The sequence below is a fragment of the Cataglyphis hispanica genome, chromosome 5, assembly GCF_021464435.1.
Source record: "Cataglyphis hispanica isolate Lineage 1 chromosome 5, ULB_Chis1_1.0, whole genome shotgun sequence".
NCBI lineage: Eukaryota > Metazoa > Arthropoda > Insecta > Hymenoptera > Formicidae > Cataglyphis > Cataglyphis hispanica.
The window spans coordinates 11,330,867-11,354,474 of record NC_065958.1 but is presented as its reverse complement, the minus strand read 5'-3'; the positions used below and the strand labels follow the sequence as shown (position 1 = coordinate 11,354,474).

At 36.3% G+C, this 23,608-nt stretch overlaps 2 protein-coding genes across 6 annotated transcripts; one reads left to right on the top strand and one right to left on the bottom strand.

Moving 5' to 3' along the window:
• The first annotated feature begins 246 nt into the window (after positions 1–246).
• Positions 247–20,980, top strand: LOC126849879 (uncharacterized). 3 transcript variants are annotated; one of them, XM_050592214.1, is made up of 11 exons: positions 247–852; positions 3,800–3,913; positions 8,792–8,929; positions 10,830–11,196; positions 12,150–12,563; positions 13,577–13,764; positions 17,149–17,278; positions 19,061–19,201; positions 19,380–19,564; positions 19,638–19,852; positions 19,995–20,980. In XM_050592214.1, exons 2-11 carry the CDS (start codon positions 3,842–3,844, stop codon positions 20,116–20,118), a joined length of 1,974 nt encoding a protein of 657 aa, XP_050448171.1. In that variant the 5' UTR covers positions 247–852; positions 3,800–3,841; the 3' UTR covers positions 20,119–20,980. The 3 variants fall into 3 exon arrangements, with proteins under 3 accessions (XP_050448171.1, XP_050448174.1, XP_050448172.1); XM_050592215.1 differs by lacking the exon at positions 247–852 and adding an exon at positions 2,183–2,786; XM_050592217.1 differs by lacking the exon at positions 3,800–3,913 and having other exon boundaries at positions 248–852.
• A 7-nt stretch (positions 20,981–20,987) lies between these two features.
• LOC126849896 (dnaJ homolog subfamily C member 22) lies at positions 20,988–23,316 on the bottom strand. Of its 3 annotated transcripts, none has more exons than XM_050592266.1 (6): positions 23,211–23,316; positions 22,720–23,026; positions 22,318–22,465; positions 21,564–21,928; positions 21,390–21,497; positions 20,988–21,285 (listed from the first exon to the last, which is right to left on the bottom strand). In XM_050592266.1, the coding sequence occupies exons 2-6, from the start codon at positions 23,005–23,007 to the stop codon at positions 21,076–21,078; spliced, it is 1,119 nt and encodes a 372-aa protein (XP_050448223.1). In that variant the 5' UTR covers positions 23,008–23,026; positions 23,211–23,316; the 3' UTR covers positions 20,988–21,075. The 3 variants fall into 3 exon arrangements, with proteins under 3 accessions (XP_050448223.1, XP_050448222.1, XP_050448221.1); XM_050592265.1 differs by having other exon boundaries at positions 23,099–23,305; XM_050592264.1 differs by having other exon boundaries at positions 22,720–23,304.
• Positions 23,317–23,608: the final 292 nt, after the last annotated feature.

Sequence of the window (23,608 nt, the reverse complement as noted above, 5' to 3'; positions counted from 1 at the left end):
TGTATTTTTTTTTTAATTATTACTACAAGTATTGCCAAGTTTATAATATCTATATGAAAAATTATATATATAGATCCCTCTCTCACTCTTTCTGACTCTCTCCCTCTCTCTCTCTCTCTCTCTCTCGCTTTCTCAAAAACAGAATTGTAACAGTATCGAAACGAATAATACTCGAAATTTATTTATAGATGATTCTACAAACGCTGCCAACTCGAAGTGTTCAGTGACATTTGCCATTATCTCGTGGCGAGACATAAAATTATCCTCACAATCAGACCAATTGTCATTGCTGCGGCTCGACGACACGTGTCTACAGGAAACACCATGATCGGGCGATTGGAATTTAAAGCAGCGCGAAATCCAATTATCCCCTGATTTTATATATATCCAGCAGTGCGACAATTTAAATCGCTGCGGTCGATATTTTTCTTGACCATCATCGTCACATCATTTGCTTTTATTAATGCACGCACGATCCACAAAGGAACGGTCAAGCAGAAATAGCATACGCGCCGCTCACCGGCCGATACTCTCTCGTCTCCGCGCAAGATAGAAGCCGCCGAGCGCCTGTCACTAGATCACCTTAGTAGAGAGTACGGCCACATACAATGCACCATAACAATTCGGAAGCGTCCGCCGTTTACGCGAAGCGCGTGTGTTGTACGTATTTCCGCGACGCAATCGCTCGTGGTAAACCGAGCATGATCTGGGACATCGTCTCGACGTTAATAGGTGGATCATCAATTGTGTGGACGTCCTCGGGCAACATTATGTAAATGTTTCTCGCGACATCCGACAATCCCGGTTAACGATAACACCGACAATTGTTACAGTTTGTAGTCAGGAATTTCGGTAAGTTCGCAATTTTGAATTATATGTACGTATCGGAAAAGGATATTTTTTGCTAATATCATGTGTGTACATATCAATAAGATTATAGAGCTCGATAAAATTCTATAGTTTTTTAATTTTTATTTTTATTATTTTTTTATTATTTTTATTTTTATTTTTAACAAACTTTTTTGCTAGGTGTAAAAAAGGGTTAATGAAAATATTTAAGACAGTGTCATTTTAATGTAGTGATGAAGTTTTCTGAAAACTTTTATGAAAAAAAAAATATTTACTATTTTTTATAAAAAAAAATATATCCACTCTTGACTCTAGTATCAAAAGTATCGATTTCCGCTGGATTTACTCAGCTGTCGCGTCTGTAAATAACAGTATGATAACACAGTATGACAATACGGTATGATAACACCGAAATATCGTTGGTACACAATGAGAATTCCTTAATAAGTTCCTTCATCAAGTCCATGATACTTTTCAGTTCATTAAGTCCATGAACGTTTACAATATTTCAGAAAAGCGAAAGAAACATTACGTTCTTGCATCGTAGACAAGTTTCTCGTTCGAGTTCCTGTCGAGATACGAGGCGTCAGACAGCGAAGATACTTTTTAGCAAGTCCTCGTAACCTTGACGAGTCGTGCAACCTTGAAGAAAAATTTAAATCAATATCAAGGGAGGATTTATCCAATGATCTTGTCACTATATTTTAAGCTTCGACAGATTTTCTAATTGATCTTGGATTTTCTAATTGATCTAACACATCGGACGAGCACGTGCGCTTATCGCGTGTCGCGTAAAAATATAATGAAAAATGAGAAAGGGAGAAATTTAATTTTGTCTTGCTACATGCGATTTTCCGATCAGACATCGTAAATTCTGTGACATATAAATGAACATTCGCCGCTAGACTTTTAGCTGACATTTTATTAATCGTCTTAATTAAGACAGGGCATTTTGATTTGACAAATTATAAAAGACGATTAAATGAATAAAATTATTGCAAATAAAAGCAAATATATAAAAGCTATATTATATATATATATATAATTATATAATATATATATAATATATATATATATATATATATATATATATATATATATAATATATATATAATATTATATATATATATATATATATATATATATATATTATAATATATATAATTATATTATAAGCGAAAATTTAAAAGCGAGGAGGAAAAAAATTTTGTATGTCGAAACGTAAAGTTGGATGAAGAAAAATAGAGCTTTATTTATGACATCATCCAGGAGTGAAACAGGTATAACTCCTATAAGTTCTCGATGGTGTAAATATACAAAAATAACCCCTTGCGTTTAATTCGCGGAAAAGCGCGCGAATTGACACGAGATTTATTTTTCCGCGAGAACTAGAATTAAGCTCGTTAAAATTACACCCCGAATTTGATTCCCGTTCTCCGTTAAAATAGCGCTTTCGTCTCGCTGCCAAATGATCCTTCTGCTTTAATCAATTTCAAATCGCGCTACAAATCGAGACGCGATTGAAGTTTCGCCGCGAGCTTTTTCCGATCATCTGGGAAACGCGACGCGGCTCCTGAAATTCGCTCGCGGAAGCACATCTTAATTTTCCATCAACGAGGCATCCTGACACCTGGCTGAAATTCGCGCCTGCGTGATGACGGAGGGGGGGCCTCGCTCCAGCCCTCGTGAGACTTTCGGTGCGAGGGTGCAATTTAAACTTTGGCCCAGTAGCCAATCAACCCCTTGACGAACGGACGATCCGAAGAAAGTCGGTCGGTGGTGGAAGCAGATCCGATTCGCGCGACTCGACTTTTACTGCACGCGCAAATGGTGCCACTCGTGCCGCGAACTTTGTCGCATTGTTTCCATAAAAAGACTTTCGCGAGAATTGCATTTCGATCGTAATTCAAGAATTAAAGACATCGATTGCGTGCAAGGTAATGTTTTTGATCTGATTGATGTGTTTAACCTCGGTTAAATTTAATTATATTTAGACGGCATTTTGAAAAGAAACAGAATATCTCGTTTATTTATAAAAAGATCAGAGAAACAGTTATATATCTTAGGATTATAAGATATTTTAACATTATATATTTTTAAATTTTAGAGAGAGAGAGAGAGAGAGAGAGAGAGAATGTCTAAACTATATTACATTCTAAGAAATGTTATAATATATAATTATATTATTTACCTAATTATATAAATATAACATTATTATTAAAATTTGTAATTATATTATTTAAAACTCGATAATATATTTAGTAATGATGCATATAATATTTATATATTTATTATTATAAAAATCTTAATGTAATCGCAGTAACTTTTGAAATTTTTTATGCACAAGACGCGTGAAGAAGCCGCGACGAAATTCTATCGCTCGCATCTAAAGCGCTTAATTATACGCTACGGATTTAGAACACGCATGGCGTAGAGAATATCTGGCCGCGTAGACACTCGCGAAAGAATCATGTTTCAGACCGTGACCCAGAGCGCATCCATGAGATTCGGTTTAGCCGAGAGGTCAAACTTTTCTGGCAGAGTTCACTTCAAGTTTCGGTCAAGATCGCAATCCAATATCCATTGAAGCGTAATGCACATTAAGCGCGAAAAATCTTTTCGTAGTTTATTCATTAATGTTCAATAGAACACTGACTTCTCATTGCATTTTTATTCCTATTTTAAACAATTAGATATTTTAAAAATAATTACCAAAAAATTATTATATATAACAATTATTTAGTTTAAAATTAATATAAAAATATTTACATATTTTTATCACACATTTATTATGATAAATAGACTAAAATAGCGATCTGAAACAGAGAAAGCTTTAGTAAAATCTAAAATTAAATTTAATCATTAAAAAGGATAAGGGAGATAAAAGCTAAATAATTGAAAAGGAGGATGAGTATTAAAAACTTGATTTAATGGTTTTAATTTTTTTCAGTGATTCCCAAAAGAGAAGATCATAACGTGAACGGGCACGGTCATGGTCTTGAGCGAAACGCTCACAGACTCCAGCTTCTTGGCTATCACACCGTTTAAGATCAAATTTAAACCGGTCAGTAAGATGTCTCTTCGAATATATTCATATTGAGAACAATTTTAATGATTGAATGTGTCGATTTTGGCGAACATAATTTTTCTCGAGATTGTTTCTTGAAAAATTTCAACGATACGATGCGTGTTACTTCGAAACAAACATTATTATTATTCCAGGTGATATCGCGTGGGGCGTCTATTAACACTTATTAGTAACCTCGAATTGGCACGCGAGAAATCTTAATAAGCCGTATCGCGTCTTAGTAGATTCGTCAAGGCTTTCCTTCACGTTCGCTTCGTATGGCATGTTGGCATTCGGCCGCTCAATCTGATTACAATTATTAATTAATACCCGCCGCATTTAAATACAGTCATCAGATAATATTTAAAATCATTTTTCCTTTTCTTTGTTATTATTGCATAAATAAATATTTTTTTATGTTGCCAAATGGCATAAATCTTTTTTATTTAAAACTAATTTTAAAAAATAAAGCGCGCAGAATTTATTTTATTGTATGTCACTAGTAAGATTAAAAGAAAATTTTTAATGTATATTATGTGCGTACATGAAAATATGAGTTATTTTAAATTACCATAAATGCTTATTATATTATTATCTTGAAAGATAAGCAAACAAATTGCACGACATAAAAATTCAAAATAAATTTCAAAAGTCTTGGTCATTCGCAATGTAAATAAAAGTCCTTTCGCTTCACCATAAACAGAGAAGTTCGTTCACATCTGTTAATTAACAAATTATATTTTTAATTCGGTGTCCCGGAATTAGAGTTTCGCAGAATTCGCGTGCGTGAGCATTGTTTCGAAAGAGGGCCCCCCTTTCCTCCTCCTCCCTCCCTCCCCCTCTCCAGTTCTCTCTGAGTTACTACAGCTGAGTGATTTTTAACGAGGGATTTTTTCGCGGCCAAAGAGATGTCCGTTCGAGTTCGTTTGAAACGCTAAACTTGTCGAGGGTACCGACCTTGGCACGGAAAGCGTCGCGTCTCTCTTCGAGACGAAGCGATTAGAAGCTCGCGTGTTCGGTTTTACACGCCTCACCCTCCTGTCGTTCTCTTATCAGAGCTTTCTCTCCATTATTTGACACACGTTCCTCATCCATTTCTCGATTCTCGTCAAATAGTCTTATCTACTTATAAATGTCACTCACGAATGACGTTTGCCACCAAATGTAATATTTTCTAAAATAATTCTCTCTATTTTCCTCTTCAAATACGCGGCTATTTTTTATTTTTTTTTTTTTTTTTTTAATAATTTTACTTGTAATAGATATTATTTTTGTCTCTAATAATAAATATTACTTTTTTTTCTTATAATAAATATTATTTTTATCTCATTTCTTTTTCTTTTCTCCCTGATATATTTTATTATCAATTTAAATATCTGTATAAATCAAATATTATTTTTAAATTAATGTTAACTTTCGATTAAATTGTAATATTGAAAAGAATTTATATTACAGTCTACTGCGAGATCAATAATCATTGCAAATTAAAATCAATAATCCCAAAGTGTCGAATACAAATACAAGTTATTTTCATTCGTTTTGAAACAATAACTCAATTTAGTTTCTGATGCGTTTATTCGCCTCTTTCGTAAAACGGCCGTGGCTAATGACAGATAAGGTTTGTTCCGCGTTCGAGATTTCGAGTAGGCATTACGTACACCGTAACGTAGTGGCTGGCAGAACAACGATTTCTCATGCAGCTCGGTCAATCAACGTCAAAAGGCACGCACAGCTGAAAGTCAATCAGACGAAGCTTCCGCTGATCACTGACGTTTCCGCGATCGAGTTATATACAGCGGCTGAAATGACGCTTATAAATCAGACTCGCGTAATACATGCATTTGTATCAATCCCGATGTGGCATTGATTCCGGATATTCTTTACCCGAACTTTGTTAATGCAGTCGTGACGCATATAAGACGCCCGCTGTTTCTTGATAATTTTAAGAAATAATAATTATCCCCTCGTTATATCCGGCACATGAAGAAAGTCGTACAGGGTGTGGTACCTCGCGTATCCGATGACAAAGTTAATAACCACCTCGATAAAAGCATACGCAATAATATTAATGAAGTTTTATTACTTTCGAAATAATTCCAGCTGTATGTGCACGAGAACGGGAGACAACTGTATACAATATGATATCAAATTGCGATACATATATACTTGATTAGTATAGATCGAACTCGACAAAATACGTGTCTTAAGCGTCTGTAGGATGATAGAGTCCCGCCTGACGTCATATTATTGAAATTTTAACTGCAAGCTAGCTCCGGAGATATGACATTTACGTGCCGGCGCGACTAATCTTCCGTCGCGATAATATACGGCCGCTTTGATTAATCAGCTGCTCTTATCGTCCCTCGCGCCGACTCGCTTTTCGAGGGACGCGAACGGTTTGCATAAACGAAAATGTCGGGAGAATATGAAATTTGTTGCGCTCCACGAGATCTTTTCTCTCTCTCTCTCTCTGTTTGTGATAAACGACGATCGTTCTTCCGGCCATTGATCATCGCGTAGAGGACCATCCCTCACGGGGATGCATGTGAACGTCATATTTTACAGCATCCGATATTGTTCCATACGGTCGGCGTGCTTCGCGCCGACATCCAACGGAAGCTTTCACGGAGCGACGCAATTGTTTGGATACGAAACGGTCTATTCAGGGGGGAGGAGAGAGAGAGAGAGAGCAAACACGGGAGAATCGAGCGATGAAAACTCGATAACTGGGGCGATAACTATGTGCCCATTTACCATAGTCGGCTCGTGCCAGTTTCGTTCAATTCACGTAACGAAGCGAAATCTCGAGGCCTCCTATATAGGGGGTCGTGATGTGATAGTTATCGCTAATTTCTCGCAAATTCTCTTCTTCGTCCCGGTATAAGCTACGCGTACCTCCCGAAAATTATGGAGCGCTCGATAACCAAAAGTCAAATGTTTCAAAAATTTTATTACGTCTTCTTTCATTATTTCCTATTTTTATATATATATATATATATATATATATATATATATATATAATTATTAAAAATTTAAAATTATATATAAATTAAATTATTATAAATTAAAATATATATATATATATATATATATATATATATAATTATTAAAAATTTAAAATTATATATAAATTATTTATAAATTAAATTATTATAAATTAAAAATTATATATATATATATATATAATTAATCTAAAAAATTTAAAATTTTGTTTATTTTCAAAATTAAAGAAGAAAAAGCTTTAGAGTTTTAACAATAAAATTTTGCACGCAGTCTTTATTAAAACCTTGTCTTTTTCCAGATATTATCTCGGTTCAAGGGATCAATAGATCTCCAAAAATGAAGGAAGATCGAAGAAGATCGATACATGTATACATATCGGAAAATTCAAAGTATTGGCGAGTGGTAAAAAATTGAACGATTATTCAGCAGGATTACATCGCGCTCTGTAACGATACCGAAATAACCGTACACGCGTTAGAGAGATGAAAGGGAGATTTTATGCGAGTATCGCGAGAGTGAGATGGGTTTTACTAGTGGAATCTCGCCTTGCTCGCTTTTTTTTTCGCCTAGGATTTGGAGTAATTTCCGCCGGTCGTAAAGTTAACGGCGCGCCGACACGAGCGCAAAAGAGAGAAAAAGATACGGAACCTTCACTTGATTAGAAACGCCGAATAAACGAACGAAATGGGAAATTTCTCCTTTTGATCGATAGACAAAATAGATATTTATTCTGGAATATACTCTTGAGAATCCTATAATCTTGTGTGTGTATTATGATTAATTAAAAATGTGATTAATAAAATATATTGCTTATATAATTTATAACTTGACATTTTAAAATATTTGTGCAAAAAGTATAACAGAAAATTAAAAAAATTTTAAATGTGAAAATTGAAATACAAATTATTTTTTAAAATGTATTAAGGAGATAATTAAATGCGATTGAGTTAAAATAATAAACACACAAAAGCGATTAATAATAAACACTTATTAATAATAAACAATCAATAAACGTTATTAATAATAAACAGAAAAAAAAGGTAGAATTCTTTTTCTCAATTTGAAAAAAAATTATAGAAAATAAAAATAATCTATAGGTACATCAAATTGCTTGCTCAAGCATTGTCGTATATTCTTCATGATTTTCAACGTGTGTGCGTCGATGAATCGTGGAACAAAAGGAGATGTAGGTCGAAGAAGCGATTCCAACGCGCTTTGCCGGAAATCGCGACATTTACGTGACAGGAGAGACGATTCGCGTGGTCGCGGCGATAAAAGTGTCTTCCAGTGAGAGAGTGCGTTTTAATTTATATTACAGCCTCCACAGAGAGTACCACTATAATTCTCGGTCAAGCGTAAATCTTGTCCAAGGAAATATCGCGAATAACGGGTCCCCTGTTAACAAAAAACGCTCCTCTTTCCTCGTTGAATTTTACGATTTTGTAATTGTATAATGTCAACTTAAAAAGAGAAAAGTACAAAGATTTGGATTATATACAAGGTGGGCCCAGACATTCCTCAGACTTTGAGATTTTATAGAAAGTTTAAATCAGTTTGATCTCATTTGAAAGATAATTTAATTCTCCACAACTTTTGTTTTGGCGCTTTTCATTAAAAAAAAACGCATATTTTCCTTAATATTTATAAAAATGTATAAAATAACCGTGATTTTCAACGCTAACTTTTTAAGTTAGGAAATTTTTCGTTCAAAATTAAATTTCCTATAAAATCTGAAAATCTGACCGGCACGCTCAGCCTAAACGTCAAACAGAGTTTCTCTTTCTCTCTTACGTCAATTATACCAAATTATCACCCTCGAAATCGCACGCTATTGAATTATAATTATCAAGCTTGCGATATCTTTTTTTCCAGCCTCGCAGCCGATCTTCGACGATGGTGGGCGATCGTAAAATGAAGCTTGTGGCGAGCAATGGAACCACCACCACGTCGATGGACACCGGCCCCAGCAACCACGTTGCCTCCACTGTACAACCGACCACCACTCATCAAGTAAGCTTTCTCTCTCCCTCTCACTATCTATCTCCCGTCGTGAATTCTCGTTTTCATTACGTCGACGCGTATCATCGACGGATCGGTCGCGCGGCGTCTCGTGGCCTCGAGAGAGCCACGGTAGTCTATCTCGCGGGACTCCTCCGCAAAGTGTCGCGAAGCGCGGTATCGCGCATTCAACGGACGCAAAGTTGCACACATTGTATGCGTGATTATTCCGTAAAAACGAACGGACACTCTCGTTCAGTTGACAGGCACTTGTGCGGTGCGCGCGTGTAATGAGCGAGATGCTCCTGCGTCCTCGAGATCTAGATCGCTCCCAAAGTAAGTTGCTCCACTTTTTCGCGCTTATTGTCAACGGTAATTATATTCGATCGAGATATCAAGAGCGATGGCACCTTGTAGTGTCGTTAGAGGAAATATTGTGCGTCTCTATTTATTGCGATTTCAATATCCGCGAATATTTGAGCAATAAATATATTAATAATATAAATTTTAATTAATAAATATAATAGTAAAACGATAATAAATTTTAATTATAAAAATTCACAAATTGTGATATAATTTTTACTTTAATGAAAGAAATTATTTTCTCTATTCAAGCATCTCTTGTTGATTTCTTTAATATAAATTATGTGTTTATTTACGATTCAATTTTTAAAATCACAGTAATTAAATTCTGAGATTTAATTAAAGGCACTCTATCTATTTTTTACGGCTTGTGATTTTTTATCAATTATTTCACGACTCGCGGGATTTCCGGAAGTATTCCAAGACGCTTAGTAAGTGCTCAGGATGAAATGCCCGAAGACGCTCGCGAACGTAATAGGAAAACGCGAACGTGGTTTAGTGCGTTAATGATTCGTGTGTGTACGTATGCGTATACAAGGCACCGACCGACTCGGTCTTAACTGACGTATAAATAGCGCGTTCAAAGAGAGCCGGCTAGAATTCTCTCGCGTGTAAGTCTTGTGGGCCGATCAGGAAGGCGCGAGTCGCTTGCCGAGGTGGATCGCGCGACTGGAGAGGATCCAGCGATTGGAGGCTGTGCGCGATCGATGTTCACGGAGAGTTCGAGATCGCGAAGAAGGAACGGTCCTTTTCAAAGTGCGCCTCATTCGTTAATTTCGCTTCCTTCATATTTGCGACGTTCGATGAGGAATTTGTGATGTGAGTAAACAAGTGTGAGACGAACTGTACAACCTTCGTTGATATCGTTGACATCGTTTATGATACGCGTGTCTCGTAAATAGAGTGATGATGTTTATTATTACGGTGGAGAGAAAATAAATCGAAACAAATCGAATGTATATTCTCGATAATGACAAATCCATTGTCATCCATTATAATTACGTAAATTCTTTCTGAGGTTATATTATAATAGTTAATAATAATTAATAATTAATAATAATTTATAAATATTAATAAATAATTAATAATAATAAATAAGTAATTAATAATTTATAATAATTTATAAATATTCATAAATAATTAATAATAATTAGTAATAAGTAAAATTAGTAATTAAAAAGACAGAAAAGATTAAATATATAGATATTTAGTTGCGCATTTTATAAATTAAGGAACAATATGCTATTAAACAAATTAAAATAAATAATGTTTACGCATTACATTTTAATTGAATGCCCATTTTTATCGCAAATATTAAATTTGAAATTTCATTAAATTACATAAAACTAATCAGAAAGATCTTATAAATTTAATTATATTATATTTTAAATAATAAATTGCAAATTTAGGCAGATATAAGCAGTAATGTAGTTTATTGGATTTGCGATTAATCCGAATCGAGATTAAAAGCAAGCTAAGACCCGCAGTTCGCGAATATCATATCTTTTTCTGTGGAAAATAAATTGCTATTCTTTCGTGCATCCGACAGAAGGTTCAACGAATTCTCGAGGAGCAGGCCAGGTGGCAGGAAAACGGTTCACGTAGACGCGTCAAGTGCACATCGGGCACTGCTTGCTGCGTGGTTAACAACTACAGCATCATCGCCTCTAGGGGCGAACTCGCTCGAAATAACCGCGTCACGAGTGAAACAACGGCGACCAGCGTCATCGCCAAGAAGCGGGCATCGTCGATCGTCAACGGGAGGATCCACTCCAAGGAGGAGACCGCACGGAACGGCACCCTCGCCGAAGAGGAATCAAGAAGATTAAAGAACGCGTCGAAGGATTCGACAAGATCGCGAGGCATCCAGCGAGGAATAATCAAGTCCGCTTCCGTACCTAAGGATTTGAAGGAAAGTACGTTGCATTTAATTTCTTGAGATTGTAATCGAGATTATACAGTGTGTCCGTAAGAGAATATTTTTTTTTTTTTTTAATTTTCTGACACGCAAATAATTTTGCAGCCGTTTCTTTTGACACTGTTTTGAAGATGTTTACTTAATTAACAAGCAATATTCATATTTGATATTTAATGTCTGTTAAATTATATGTAATTATGCTTTATGACAATGTAATTTTTTTTTTTTTATCTTTAATGATAAAATTTATTTTAAAAATTGTTGTTGAACCGTTATTAACTATTTGCGTTTGAGTATGTGCTAATTTGCAAAGGAATAATTTTTTATGGAAATGTTAATTTTCTGTATTGTTAATACTTTCTTAAGGACTACTTAATTGTTGAAAAAATGACAATGACGTGCATGCTTTGTATTTTATATTTCAGTTTTCTTTATACAGATTACTTGCAAACAGAAGCTAACAATATTTCGTAATTTCTGATTAGAATTGCAAACAGAATCCTTTCAACTTTACTTATACTCGTGAAACAATCATAAATATTATACAAAATAAATTAACTAGAATAATTAAATGTCACTAAAATTATTCCATTTGGTACAAGATTAATCGAATTAATCATGCAAAGAATTTTTGTATTGGAATGTAATTATTTTTGCAATTTTCCTCAAGGAAACTTTATTTTTATATATGCGATTTAAATTTTTAAAAAATTTATGCAAATTAAAACTTGCCGAACCGGAACAAGAGAAAAGTAAAGGTTCATTTTTGGGAAGGATAATAAATCAATTCACGGGACACTCACGTTATAATATATTTGACGACAGCCTACATGCGCGAACATCTGCATGCCGTTTATACGCGTCTATTTGAACTCGCAATCAACGTGGACGGAATGAGACACGCCTTGCGAAGTGACACCGGCCAAATATAGAACTGTGTGGCTCGTGCAGGTCTTCCAGCGAGAGAGAGAACGTTACAGCGGGCGTCGGAGGAGGGTATCCTCAAGAGGTCTTCCGCCTTCCTCACGAGCTTAGCGCATCCCTCCAGCAAGCTCGTCGCCGAGAGAAACTCGCCGGACGACGAGTCGATCAAGTTCCTCAGGCCATCCGATCGCTACGAGCTTCGCGGTACCTCGGGTCTGAAGGGATACTTCTCGATCCTGACGAACGGAGACGCCGCCCAAGCGCGAGTCCTACGACAGTCGCCCAGCGTTCAGACCCTGTCGACGAGCTGGAAGAAGAAGGGCGTCGGGGTGAAGAAATCGGTCTCCTTCAGCTCCGACACCAGCTTCGAGGAGAAACGCGCGCCTTACCGGAAGCCCGCCGTCCACGAGGCCAAGATCTATCGCAAGGGTGTGCTCCAAGGTGAGTTACAGTACCCAGAGGAATTTATTAACTTTTCTAATAAATAAAACTGAATTTATATTAGCAAATATTATGTTTTAATAAGAATTTATTCTTTTTTTGATACTGCTACTTTTTTTATTTAAATAGTTAAATTTTATTATAAATTTAAGATTTTTTTATTATAAATTTATTATAAATTTAGTTATTGGATTTTAAATTTTAAAGTTTAAATTTTATTATAAATTTAATTTTACTATTTTTCTATACAAATCGATGTAGGATCATTGATTACGTTTATGCGTCACCTCTAGTCTGGTTTAATAACATTCGTAGTTCTAGTCACAACTATTCCCCCCTCCCCCTCACCTTCTCCTCTGAAGAATGGAGTGATTGCCCAGTTTTAGAACTACGGATGTTATTAAACCCGATTAAGGATGCCGTGTAAACACAGTCACCGAATTACGTAAGCAACGATGACTTGTTGATATTTTTGATATGCACAAGCTTCTCGTTGACACGCGTCACGTTTGTTAGGGAAATTGATCTCAATGTGTGACTTTAACCGTGATAAAGTACACTAACTGATAAGAACAATGTTTGAATCTCGATAAACGTTCGTCTCGGCGTTGGGGACGGCGGGGTGGGGGGGATCTCAGAATTTAGCAATGACATTTTAATAAATTGGAACAAATTGTCGATATAAATTAGCGCGAATTTTGATTTACATATAAAATAAATGTCTATGTAATTTAATAATGAAAGAGACAGTATTCGTCTGGAAATATTAGATGCCTTTAAAGTGTCGCTTGCGATTTATGACCGTGAAATTTGGAGTAACATGCCAACTTCAAATCGCGCTCCTGTATATGCAGAACACGATTGTTTATTCAGTAATAAACTTCTGATGCATCTCGGGCTGATATATTAGACAGTTAGTGCTACACAGAGTAACCCAATAGAGCTTATCCGCGTGATTAAAATGTCATTCTTGAGACGTCATGAAGGTATCGCGACAAATATAAATTTTGCAGATCGCGTGCGCGAAGAGACGGCTAAGACGAAAGTGCCACCCTCGTGGGAAGTACCCTCCGGGGGCCCTACGGCCCTCCTGAGGGCCGCCAGAGAAGCGGACGACAACGGTCTCAAAGAGATCGTCGCGCAGGCTCGGAAAGTAGGACTCAAGGGCATGGATGTCAACGTAGTCGACAGTAGCGGCAGGGTAAGTGAAATTTTTCTGATTAATCTTATTAGTTAATTAATCTTATTAGTCTGTAATTGTCATTTCGCGTTCCGTAATTTTTAAATTAATATTTGTAATATTCTCCGTTTACCCTTTCATACTGTGGGGCAAAATAAATAAGAAACCTTATTCTGTCAAGCTTACAGATTGTCAAAAAAAATATAAAGGAGAAAATTTAAAAAAAAAATAATAAAAATTAAAAAATCTTTTAAATGTTAAAGAGAAATTTAAAAAATTATAAAAATTAAAAGATGGATAAAAAGCTATTAAATGTACACCGAAAAGATCGATGTTCGAAGTTTCCTCAACCATTGCAGCACCATCGAAAGGGAGAGATAGACATTTTTGGATTACGCTAAAACGAATCCGACGGATTGGGAAGCCGACGGCAATCTGTAATTAACTGCGCGCGATTTGAGATCGATGAAAGTGCAATTAAGGCCGAGCGAGTCGTGCGCGACGGCAGAAAACAAATTTCGCCTTCGAATAAATCTATTTTTAAATCACTGAATTGTGTGTGTACATGTGTGGCAAGGATTCCCGGCATCGATGCGCGCGAATTTCGTCCCTCGAAAAATGCAAGCAACTGCGACAAGTCCCTGCGGACCGTCCGACGATTGATTGCTGACGAACGGGAGTTAACTGTGGCGTGAAATATGGAGATGAATATCTCGTTGCTCTTTTTATTTTATTTTTCTTTTTTTTATTAATTAAAGCAGCATAAAAAATAAAAAACTTTTACACCATTAATATAAAAAAATTTGTATTACATTATTTTATATATGAAAAAGGTAATAAATTGTGAAATAATTTCTCTTTATTTTAAAATATAAAACAATTATTTCTTACTATCAACAAGATTTAATATTGTTTTTAATTTCAATATTATATTAACAAATAATTTAAAGAAAGAATGAATAATGTATTCAATGTAATTTCGCGATTTATTTATTTATTTCATCTTTAAAAGCTTTTTCTCAAAAATATTCATTCAATTAATCTACGATGATTCAGTTGGTTTCGTGCTGCTTGGCACTGCGGCACACCTCGATCAGATAATCGGCGTAATTATCATAGCACGGTGTGTTTGAAGAAGTTTTCTAATCACTGACGAAACTCTGTATATAATTAGCTAGTCGGTTTTCCTGCCAGCTTGCAGATTTAAGCCGGTAGAAAATCGATCCGACGAAATTTGACGGATTTTGACAGTTCGCAGTCAGGTGATTTTCCGACATTACGACTCGACCAAGAATTCCACGCTCGCGGTGGTTTCATTAGCGTTTACATACGATCCTCCTGTGCATATAGCCTCGTGGAAAAATACCGGATTGCTCGACGACACTCGACTCCGCGACAAACCAAGCGTAAAATCGCGAGATATATAAAATTACCACATTTCGTGAGCAAACATACGATATCGCCCTGGAAAACGGGAGGGAATATATTTAGCGAATCTAGAATTATACCTTTATCTGTAAAAGTTTCAGCGAGCGCGAGCTTATAATTATATGTGGACCTCTATTAAGTATTTAGGAAATTTAAAATACTTCGCTTCAGAAGCGATAAATTTTCTCCCAATTAAAATAACTATATTGCCTTTCATAAAGTATGTAACGCGAAGAGATATTACCAGACACCGTAATTATTCTCGTCTCGAAGAATACTCTTGATAAGATATGATAATTTAATATCTCACAATAATAATTCGCAATCATTATTATCAAAAGATTTTTTTGCAATCCAACAGCTTCGAATTCGCGCGCGGTTTTTCCAAACTAATCGGCACTTTTCATTGCGTTTATGTATTCCGAAGGCGCGTATAATCTCGATCCCTTACGGGAATTTTTCCGCTTCGTGTGACCGCATTCCTCACGCGGCGACGTCGCGCAGCAATTAAAATCACTTCGTCTCGTCTGTCGAAGGTAGAATTACGGTCGACCTTGGCTGCATTAAGGTCAGAACGAAGGGAGGTAATCCTTCGTTGTGGGTATTCCGGATAATCTCGATTTCTAAGAGGATGATCGCGAGTCGTCACAAAGCGCGTCGCGACGAGAAATTACGATATCGATCTCGATCATTACAACCCTGAAATGACATTAGAGAGATACTCGATTTCCTTAAGCGAAACGAGATGAATGTCGATGATTCAGCGAGGCTGCGGATCGAAAGATTCGCGCGAGGTTGACATGAGATTTGCAAAAAAATCATTGAAGCAATAACGATGTAGATTTATTTGTTATAAAATTTTTTTATTTTAAAATTAAGCTAACTTTAAACAATCTATGATTAGCAACAGAATTCAGGACAGAATTCTATCTATAATTTTTATGTGTGTAATATATACGACACAAAATACGCGCGCGCGCGTATCAGAAAATATAAGATATAAAATTATAAATAGAATTGTGATCCAAATTTTTTTATAAAAAGAGAGAGAGAGAGAGAGAGAGAAAATAGAGGAAAATGAGAGAAAATTGAAACGCTAGGGAAAAGTTAAATATCTCTCGAGTACGCAAAGTATAATCAGTTTTTATTTTTTAATCATTTGAAACTTTGTGTTGATACTTCTCCTATTTTTAAATAATGAATAAGAACTCTAAAAAATATTTTAGAGGAAAGAATTGAGAATGATGTAAACTGTTTAATTCGCTCGTACGGTCTTGTTTAAATTGAACAATTCGTTGTGTGTTTGTCGATTTACATTTACGATCGTCTTACAAGCAAATGCGTCTTCTTGCGATCGTTTGTTGGCATAGCTCGCGTTTTATGTTTGTATTCTGGCGCATGCTGACGCAAGCAAAGCAATAATGTTCAATAGCCACTTAATAAATTGATTTTTAGCGGATATTCCATTGTGTATTCCGATGTCGACGACGGTAGCAAACAATGGCGGAATGAGAACATCTTCCTACGAGAAAACATGTTGTACATTTTAACAATCAAGATCTGAAACATGATTTTTACTCCTCCTTTTCAATATATTTACATGTCAATCGGATATAGTAACATGTGAATAACATTTAAAGATAAATCCTTGATTAAATACTTCATTAAAAAATATAGCCATTAAAAAGGATCGCTTAATCGATTTGGAAAATTAATTGAATTAAAATCAATGGACTTGACTTAATTTTAATTTAAAACAAGTTTAATCATTGATTTAGATTTAGCGGATTAAATTCCGCAAACTATAACATCTCGCGTGGTTTTTCGTGTCACGGACAAACGCGTGAAAGAGACATTGGCGATCTGAAGCGGAGAGGCCGCAAAAGTGAATAATGTTTCGCTCGAAACGCGAGTTTACGTAATCGAGAGCGTGCTTTCAGTGTAAGCTAAAGCGGAATTATTTGTTTACGATTGCAGACGGCCATAAGCTACATGGCCGGAAACGGTGCATCGACGATGCTGGAACTGGCGCTCTCCTTCGAAGGCGTCGATCCGAATCTGCCCGACAACGAGGGTAACACGCCGCTTCATTTTGCCGCCCAAGCCGGTGAGTGCGATCGATTATGTTATGAATAATATCTAAATACGTGATGCTCGTAACATATTACATAAAAAAAATTAAATGACCACATTCTTTCTTCTGTAGAAAAGGCAATTTTCAAGTGCAACTTTGTTTATAATGGCATTGAGATCAATAAAGAAACGTTACTTGAAGCTTGAAGTTTTTAGTCAAACTTAATTCTTATTTGTTACAAAATTATGAAAAAGTGACAGTCGATTGATCAAATTTTTCAAAAGTTTGACGAGGAAAAAAAATTATATTACAATTTTGTCAACTGGATTTTGAAAAGCAAAGTGCCAGTATTTCTCTTTAAATTGCTTTTTTAATAATCATTGTGTGATAATTTTTTTACTTGTTACGAACGCTCAAAGTCAATAGAGTTCGATTTTACTTAAGTAGTGAATGACTCGGCGAAAAAAAATAATAAAACATTTATTACAAAAACAAAGTAAAGATAAAACTCTGCTCTTTAAAATGCTCTAGTTAATAAAATTGTGCTATAATTTTTTTTTGTCAAACTTTTAAAAAATTGTGTTAATCGACAGAACGTCACTTTTTCATAATATAATTTTGTAGCAAATAAAAAGAATTAAACTCAACTATAAAATTCTGAAATTAAAAATTTCAAGCTTTGTAGCTTTTTTATCTCAATCCAATTATAAAAGCGTCAAAGTTGCAGCTTGAAAATTGCCTTTTTATAGAAGGATGGAAAGTAGCCTTTTTTTTTTTATTGTACGTTGATCTAATATTTTAAACTTAAATGAAATTTGGAATTCAAAATATCTTCGACAATTATATCCAATGTTCCAAAAATGTATCTGGCAAGATACGAAGGAATAGAGCTGGCTGCGTTTCACTCATAGGAAAAGTTACAAGAATAAGTATTGCATCAATCGACCAGCGAGCGTAACTATCAGTAGGCGTCGATGATGATGCGTTCCAATTTTCGTAGGAATCTTTAAAATTTGTTAATTCCGGAATAGCCTCTCACCCTTCCTCGCAGCTAATTTGGAACATAATTTATCTCGGTGTTTATATCTGCTTCTTTTCCGTCACAAGTATCCCTTCTTAATGAGTAGTAAACGGCAGCCACGTGGTTGCTAAACCACTCTCGATACAACCGTTGAATCAACCATAGGCATAAAAATATAACGAAACGAAGTTCAAAGTACTTGTTTACGTTTATGACTCGAGGTGTTTATAGTCGCAAATAAAGTTAGAAATTAATGAACAGTTAAAAGCTTTTAGCGCATTTTCTCTCGCTTTATATTTTATTTTATAACACTACTTTTTTTATTATACGTATATATCTTTTAATACAATAAAGTAAAATATAATATATATTACTTTAAAAAATAAAAAATAATGATTTATTTAAAAAATGAGGACATTTAGTCATATAATTTCTTGTCTGCCAGATTTTTCAAAACTCTAAGATTATCCGTCATGTTATATTTTTATGTAAATAAAAATAATGTTTGGCGCAGTGATATAAAAAAATCGTATTTAGAAAATATCGGGGATCTGATCTAAGCCTAATGCCAAGTCTGGCGGCAGAGTTTTCGTGTCGGCACAGGGATCCCATCGCGTCACAGGCGCCGAAAATAGCGAGAACATTTTCACGCTGCTCCGCGATGACGCGTGCCATGAAACGTTGCCGAAGCCAAAACATTGCGAGTTATGAAATATAATCAGCGATCGCGCGCGAAAAAACAAACGGCATCGATGATGTCATGTACATGTTCCTTGTCACATGTCTGCGGACAGGACAGACCGAATGCCTCAACATCCTCCTGCAGAGATGTCCGGACATCGAGGTGGACGCCAGGAACATCTTGGGCTTCACGCCGCTCATGAAAGCCGCCCTTCAAGGTAGAACCAAATGCGCCAAGATCCTTCTGTTCGCCGGTGAGTCTAAAATTCAGTGCAATTTTAATTAGTGTCAATATTAACTTTAGAATATATATTTAACTGATAATTTATAAAATTTATACAATAGTCCCGTAAAATTCAGCATTATTTAATATTGCATAAAATATATAAATTAATTACACATTGCTCAGAAATATTTTTTAAAATTTATTAGGCGCCAATCCTACGTTACGCGATTACGGTAGAGGTTTGAGGGCCGAACAATGGGCGAGATTCTGCGGTAGATACATGTGCGCCGAAGTGATCGAGAGATTCGCGAGACATCGTCTATTGGAGAGGACGACGTCATGCCGTTGGGGCAGCGAGCCCGAATTGGCTGCGAAAATATTACAAGGAAAAGTGCGTTGTCATTGAATATTCTAACCGGATCTCGTTATCGCGGAGGGCGTAAATTTTTACGTAAATTATGCAGGTGACACCCATACCTACGACGCCTCTACCGCAATCTTCCTCGGGATTGAAGTCGAAAATACGGAAGGTCTTTCGCACTACCTCAAGCCCAGATCGAACATATTCTCTGGTATCGCAACTCACCAGCGCGGCTCTCTGCGCGAGCAGTCCAGCCCTGCCGAAACCGTCACCCGTTGTAAAGAGTCTTCTGCGTCCACTGAGTGTGCCCCAATTAAGGTATGACGTTCATTAGCCAAAATTAGTCTCGTCATTTGCATAAGTAACATGTAGATATTCTTCGCGCAACTTTCAAATTATTTATTAAATATTAAATAACTTAGATGAGAAAATTATTAAAAAAGAATGTGCTATTTTTCAGGGTGACATTAGTTTCGCCGCAGGATTTCTTGGACAAGACCTCGGAAAAGTACGGGACAAATTTTACGGGTAAAATCGAGAACTCCATCGCGAAGCCGCAGCGCTCGAAGAAGAAGAGCAAGTAGTCTAACGTGAAGCTGTATCGCGGCCTCGAGTCGCGTTTAGCCCGTTTTGCGTCGAACAATCGCGAAGAGAGATTATGCAAGCATGCTTGACGTAAGACAGCGAGATAAAAAGAGTGATTTGTGATCATATGTTTGAGATCATTTACATTTACGTGTTATCCGATTTCACTGTTGCCTATAATCGAACAGTCGATCGTTGCTCGGATCTGCGATCCTCTAAGTAGATCTCTAAGTAGGTTTCCCGGTTTTACCTCGCCAAGAAAATATTAGCGATGCATTTTTCTCGGACGTGGACGTTCGCGAAGATCAAAGAGAGAAGATTCTCGAAATCGCTCCCGATAAATCACCAATCGATTCGGTGTTTGAAGTGTTTTCACGTTTACGGGGCCCGTACTCGAGATTGTTTTTGATGTAAACCATCGCTACGGCCGGATGCGCGAACATTCGGGAAAGTCGAATTTTATTTTTAGTTTAAGCTTAGAATGAATCGTGTGACGTGGAAAGAGAGTGCGCAAACGCGATTACGGGAGATTCTGCGAAATTACGCTGAATGATCGTGATACTGGAAGATTCATTAAAAGACTTCCCTGCCTTCATTGTCTTACCGGTAAATAGAATTTCGATTTTCCCAGAAAACGCAAGTGTGATCTTGAAGTCGAAACAAACTCGAATGAGATTTACCGGTTAAGAAGAGAATAAGAGAGAGAAAAAGAAGAGAGAGGGTTATGATTGAAGAGCGAACTTGCGATCAACATATCGCAAGTGTTCTTCTAACTTATAATACACGTTTTACCTACAAGATTTTATATCGATGCAGTTATTGTCAGAGATGGTTGTTTAAATAAATGTCTTATTAATCAAATGCTTGATTGAGTTAATTATTCTATTATATTTCAGATCGGTATTGGAGATTTTTTTCATTGGTCCACTAATCTTCAAATTAATATCATGCACGATTTATTCATCGGAACGGCGATTTCGACGTTGCCTGCGAGTTTTGGCCTGCGACAGAATCTCATACGCCTGTTGGATCTCCATGAACTTCTCCTGCGCCTTGCGTCTTTCCTCCTCTGATCCTTTAACCTTGTCGGGATGATTATCCCTGGACAGAGTTCTCCATCGCGCTGTGACTTCGTTCTGCGAAGCGGTTTGCGACAGGCCCAGGACCTGCAAAATGATAAAGTGTCAGTTTCACGCATATTTTATATATTTTTTATATATTTTTATAAATTCAAATCTCTGATGAAGTTTTATCAAAGACTGTATTCGACCTTATAAGCGTTTATTTCGCCTCGAGGATCCGTAAGGTCCACCAATTGCGCCCACGTTGCCCAGAAACCTTGATGTTTCGCTTGATTCCACGTGGCTTCCAGACTTGCCTGTCGCACGGCAAAAATAACCGCTTGTAAAATTTCTTTGAAGATTGAACATTATTGTGTATCTACCTTGAGATCTGTCCATATCGGCGAAGTTAGAAAGTGCTGCACCGCTTCCGACAGTTTGATTTCCTCGCCTTCGCTATCCGTGATAACCGCATTGAAATATAAATAACTGCCGATGACGAAGAAGTAAAGCATAAGAGCTAAACCTAAAACCGTCATCCGCCGGACAAAACTTCTTTTCTTTTTCGGTTTCAGTCGCCATTGCTTGCTGAAGGAATCGAAGCTCAGACTCGAAGCGATCACCATGAGAAAGATCCACATGGAATCGTCGCCGATGTAATACAAGGTCGGGTACAATACATAAGCAGTAACAAGGGCTACCCATATCGAACCTTGTTCTCTCCCAATGTTTCCGACGATCCATACACCTTTTGAAGCATTAACACTGAATAAAAACTTCGCTAAAATGCCTGTATATATATACATTTTTTTTTTCTAAAAAAACTTTCTAATTATTGATATTTTTTTTTTAAATAAAAAGAGAATTTTTTTATAATATATGTTTATAATAAATTTTTTACAAAAGATATTTTTATAATAAAATTTGCATGAAATAAAGAAGATCTAGAATTTGTTTCTCTACTTAATACTTTTCGTTGACTCCTGATGATGTCATATATTTTTAACGAGTATTCTACGTTGCTATCGCGGCTATATAAAGCATTATCATTCGAAGAAATGATAATTTGCAAGGGAACGCGATAAGAAAACGTACGACGCTTTGTGATTTCTACTTTGTTTCTATTCGAATTCTTACCTAGTGCGATCACAGCTGGTATTAAGATCAACAGATGTCTGAAATTGATGCCGTATATTTCCTCCTGCGGAATCGCGCTATTGAACAGCTCGGCCCAAAAGTAGGCGACGGCCGTTTCCGCTATGAATCGCACCGTGGAAAACGGCGGCTGTAAAGCAGCAAGTTTAATTTCGTCATCACAAGATTTACGAAGTTTTCAATCGCGAAATCGCACACGTATGTACACATATTTGCGTTCATCAATTTCGATTTAATGAGAATCGTATTACCCAGCGTCATCAATTTCGAGAATATCGGACACGAGAAGCCATAATTACGAAAATTTATGTTAATGTAATGCACTTAGGTATTTCAAGATCAACAGCATCAATCGCAGCTGATTCTAAACGAATATTTCTTTACCTTTCGATTAGCTCTGACTTTTCGCTTAAAATCCTGAATAAATGCCGGATCATCGTTTGCATCGGCCACGTACGCGGGTATCCTGTAAACATCCCTGAGCCAACCGAAACCAATGTAGCCGCCGAACGTGCTGATGTACACAAATGCCTGGTCGTCCCTACCGAGGTACACGTGGTGCGCTCCAAAAGGCCCGCCAAACAGCCATAAGAAATAAGCGAGGAATATCGATTTTCTTTCTTTATTCTCGCTCACCTCGATGATCAGTTGATCTTCTTTCGCTTTTCCCATATTAATATTCTCTAAAACTCTAAAGCAACAAGTCACAAACTGTTCATCTTGATTTACTGTTGATCACGTGGACGGATGGTTGGCGTCTCACTTGATTTCAGTTCGTGGATTAACGGAATCGCGCGAAAAGGCGTGTCCGCGTGTTATTTACACATTTTCACAGATGATATGATTTCTTTTTACCGATCGTGTTACTCAGGTACCTGTTCCGTGGCGTATCATGGAATGACGGTCGCGATTCTCCTGCACGTCTTATGGTTCAACGCTCCGCCAGTTGAAGTATAACGGTACCGGTTCAGGAACGTAACAAGCACGAGTACATTAAACTTCCTTAATAAGGAGATTGGGTAACAATCCGGCAAACGTCAGCGAAAAGCAAATTGGGAGGGTATATGTGTGTATAAATATTTATTAATAATTTAAAAAACTTACAAATGTGCATCTTTTTCTTTTCTGTCATGACATTTGTAGTTGATCAAATATATATTTTAAACATATAAACATATATTTTAAATAAGAAATTTCTTTATATTGTTAAATATTAAGCTCGATTTATGCATATTTATGAAATCAATTGTGTATTATATTTCATAAAATATAT

Excerpts from the sequence above, each read along its gene's own strand:
- LOC126849879 (XM_050592214.1), top strand. The coding sequence starts at position 3,842 with ATGGTCTTGAGCGAAACGCTCACAGACTCCAGCTTCTTGGCTATCACA. Across the intron at positions 17,279-19,060 it reads TCATTTTGCCGCCCAAGCCG|GACAGACCGAATGCCTCAAC; the intron begins GTGAGTGCGATC and ends GTCTGCGGACAG. Across the intron at positions 19,853-19,994 it reads CTGAGTGTGCCCCAATTAAG|GGTGACATTAGTTTCGCCGC; the intron begins GTATGACGTTCA and ends GCTATTTTTCAG.
- LOC126849896 (XM_050592266.1), bottom strand. The coding sequence starts at position 23,007 with ATGGGAAAAGCGAAAGAAGATCAACTGATCATCGAGGTGAGCGAGAAT. Across the intron at positions 21,929-22,317 it reads ACCAGCTGTGATCGCACTAG|GTGTATGGATCGTCGGAAAC; the intron begins GTAAGAATTCGA and ends ATGCTTCAAAAG. Across the intron at positions 21,498-21,563 it reads CGATATGGACAGATCTCAAG|GCAAGTCTGGAAGCCACGTG; the intron begins GTAGATACACAA and ends GCCGTGCGACAG.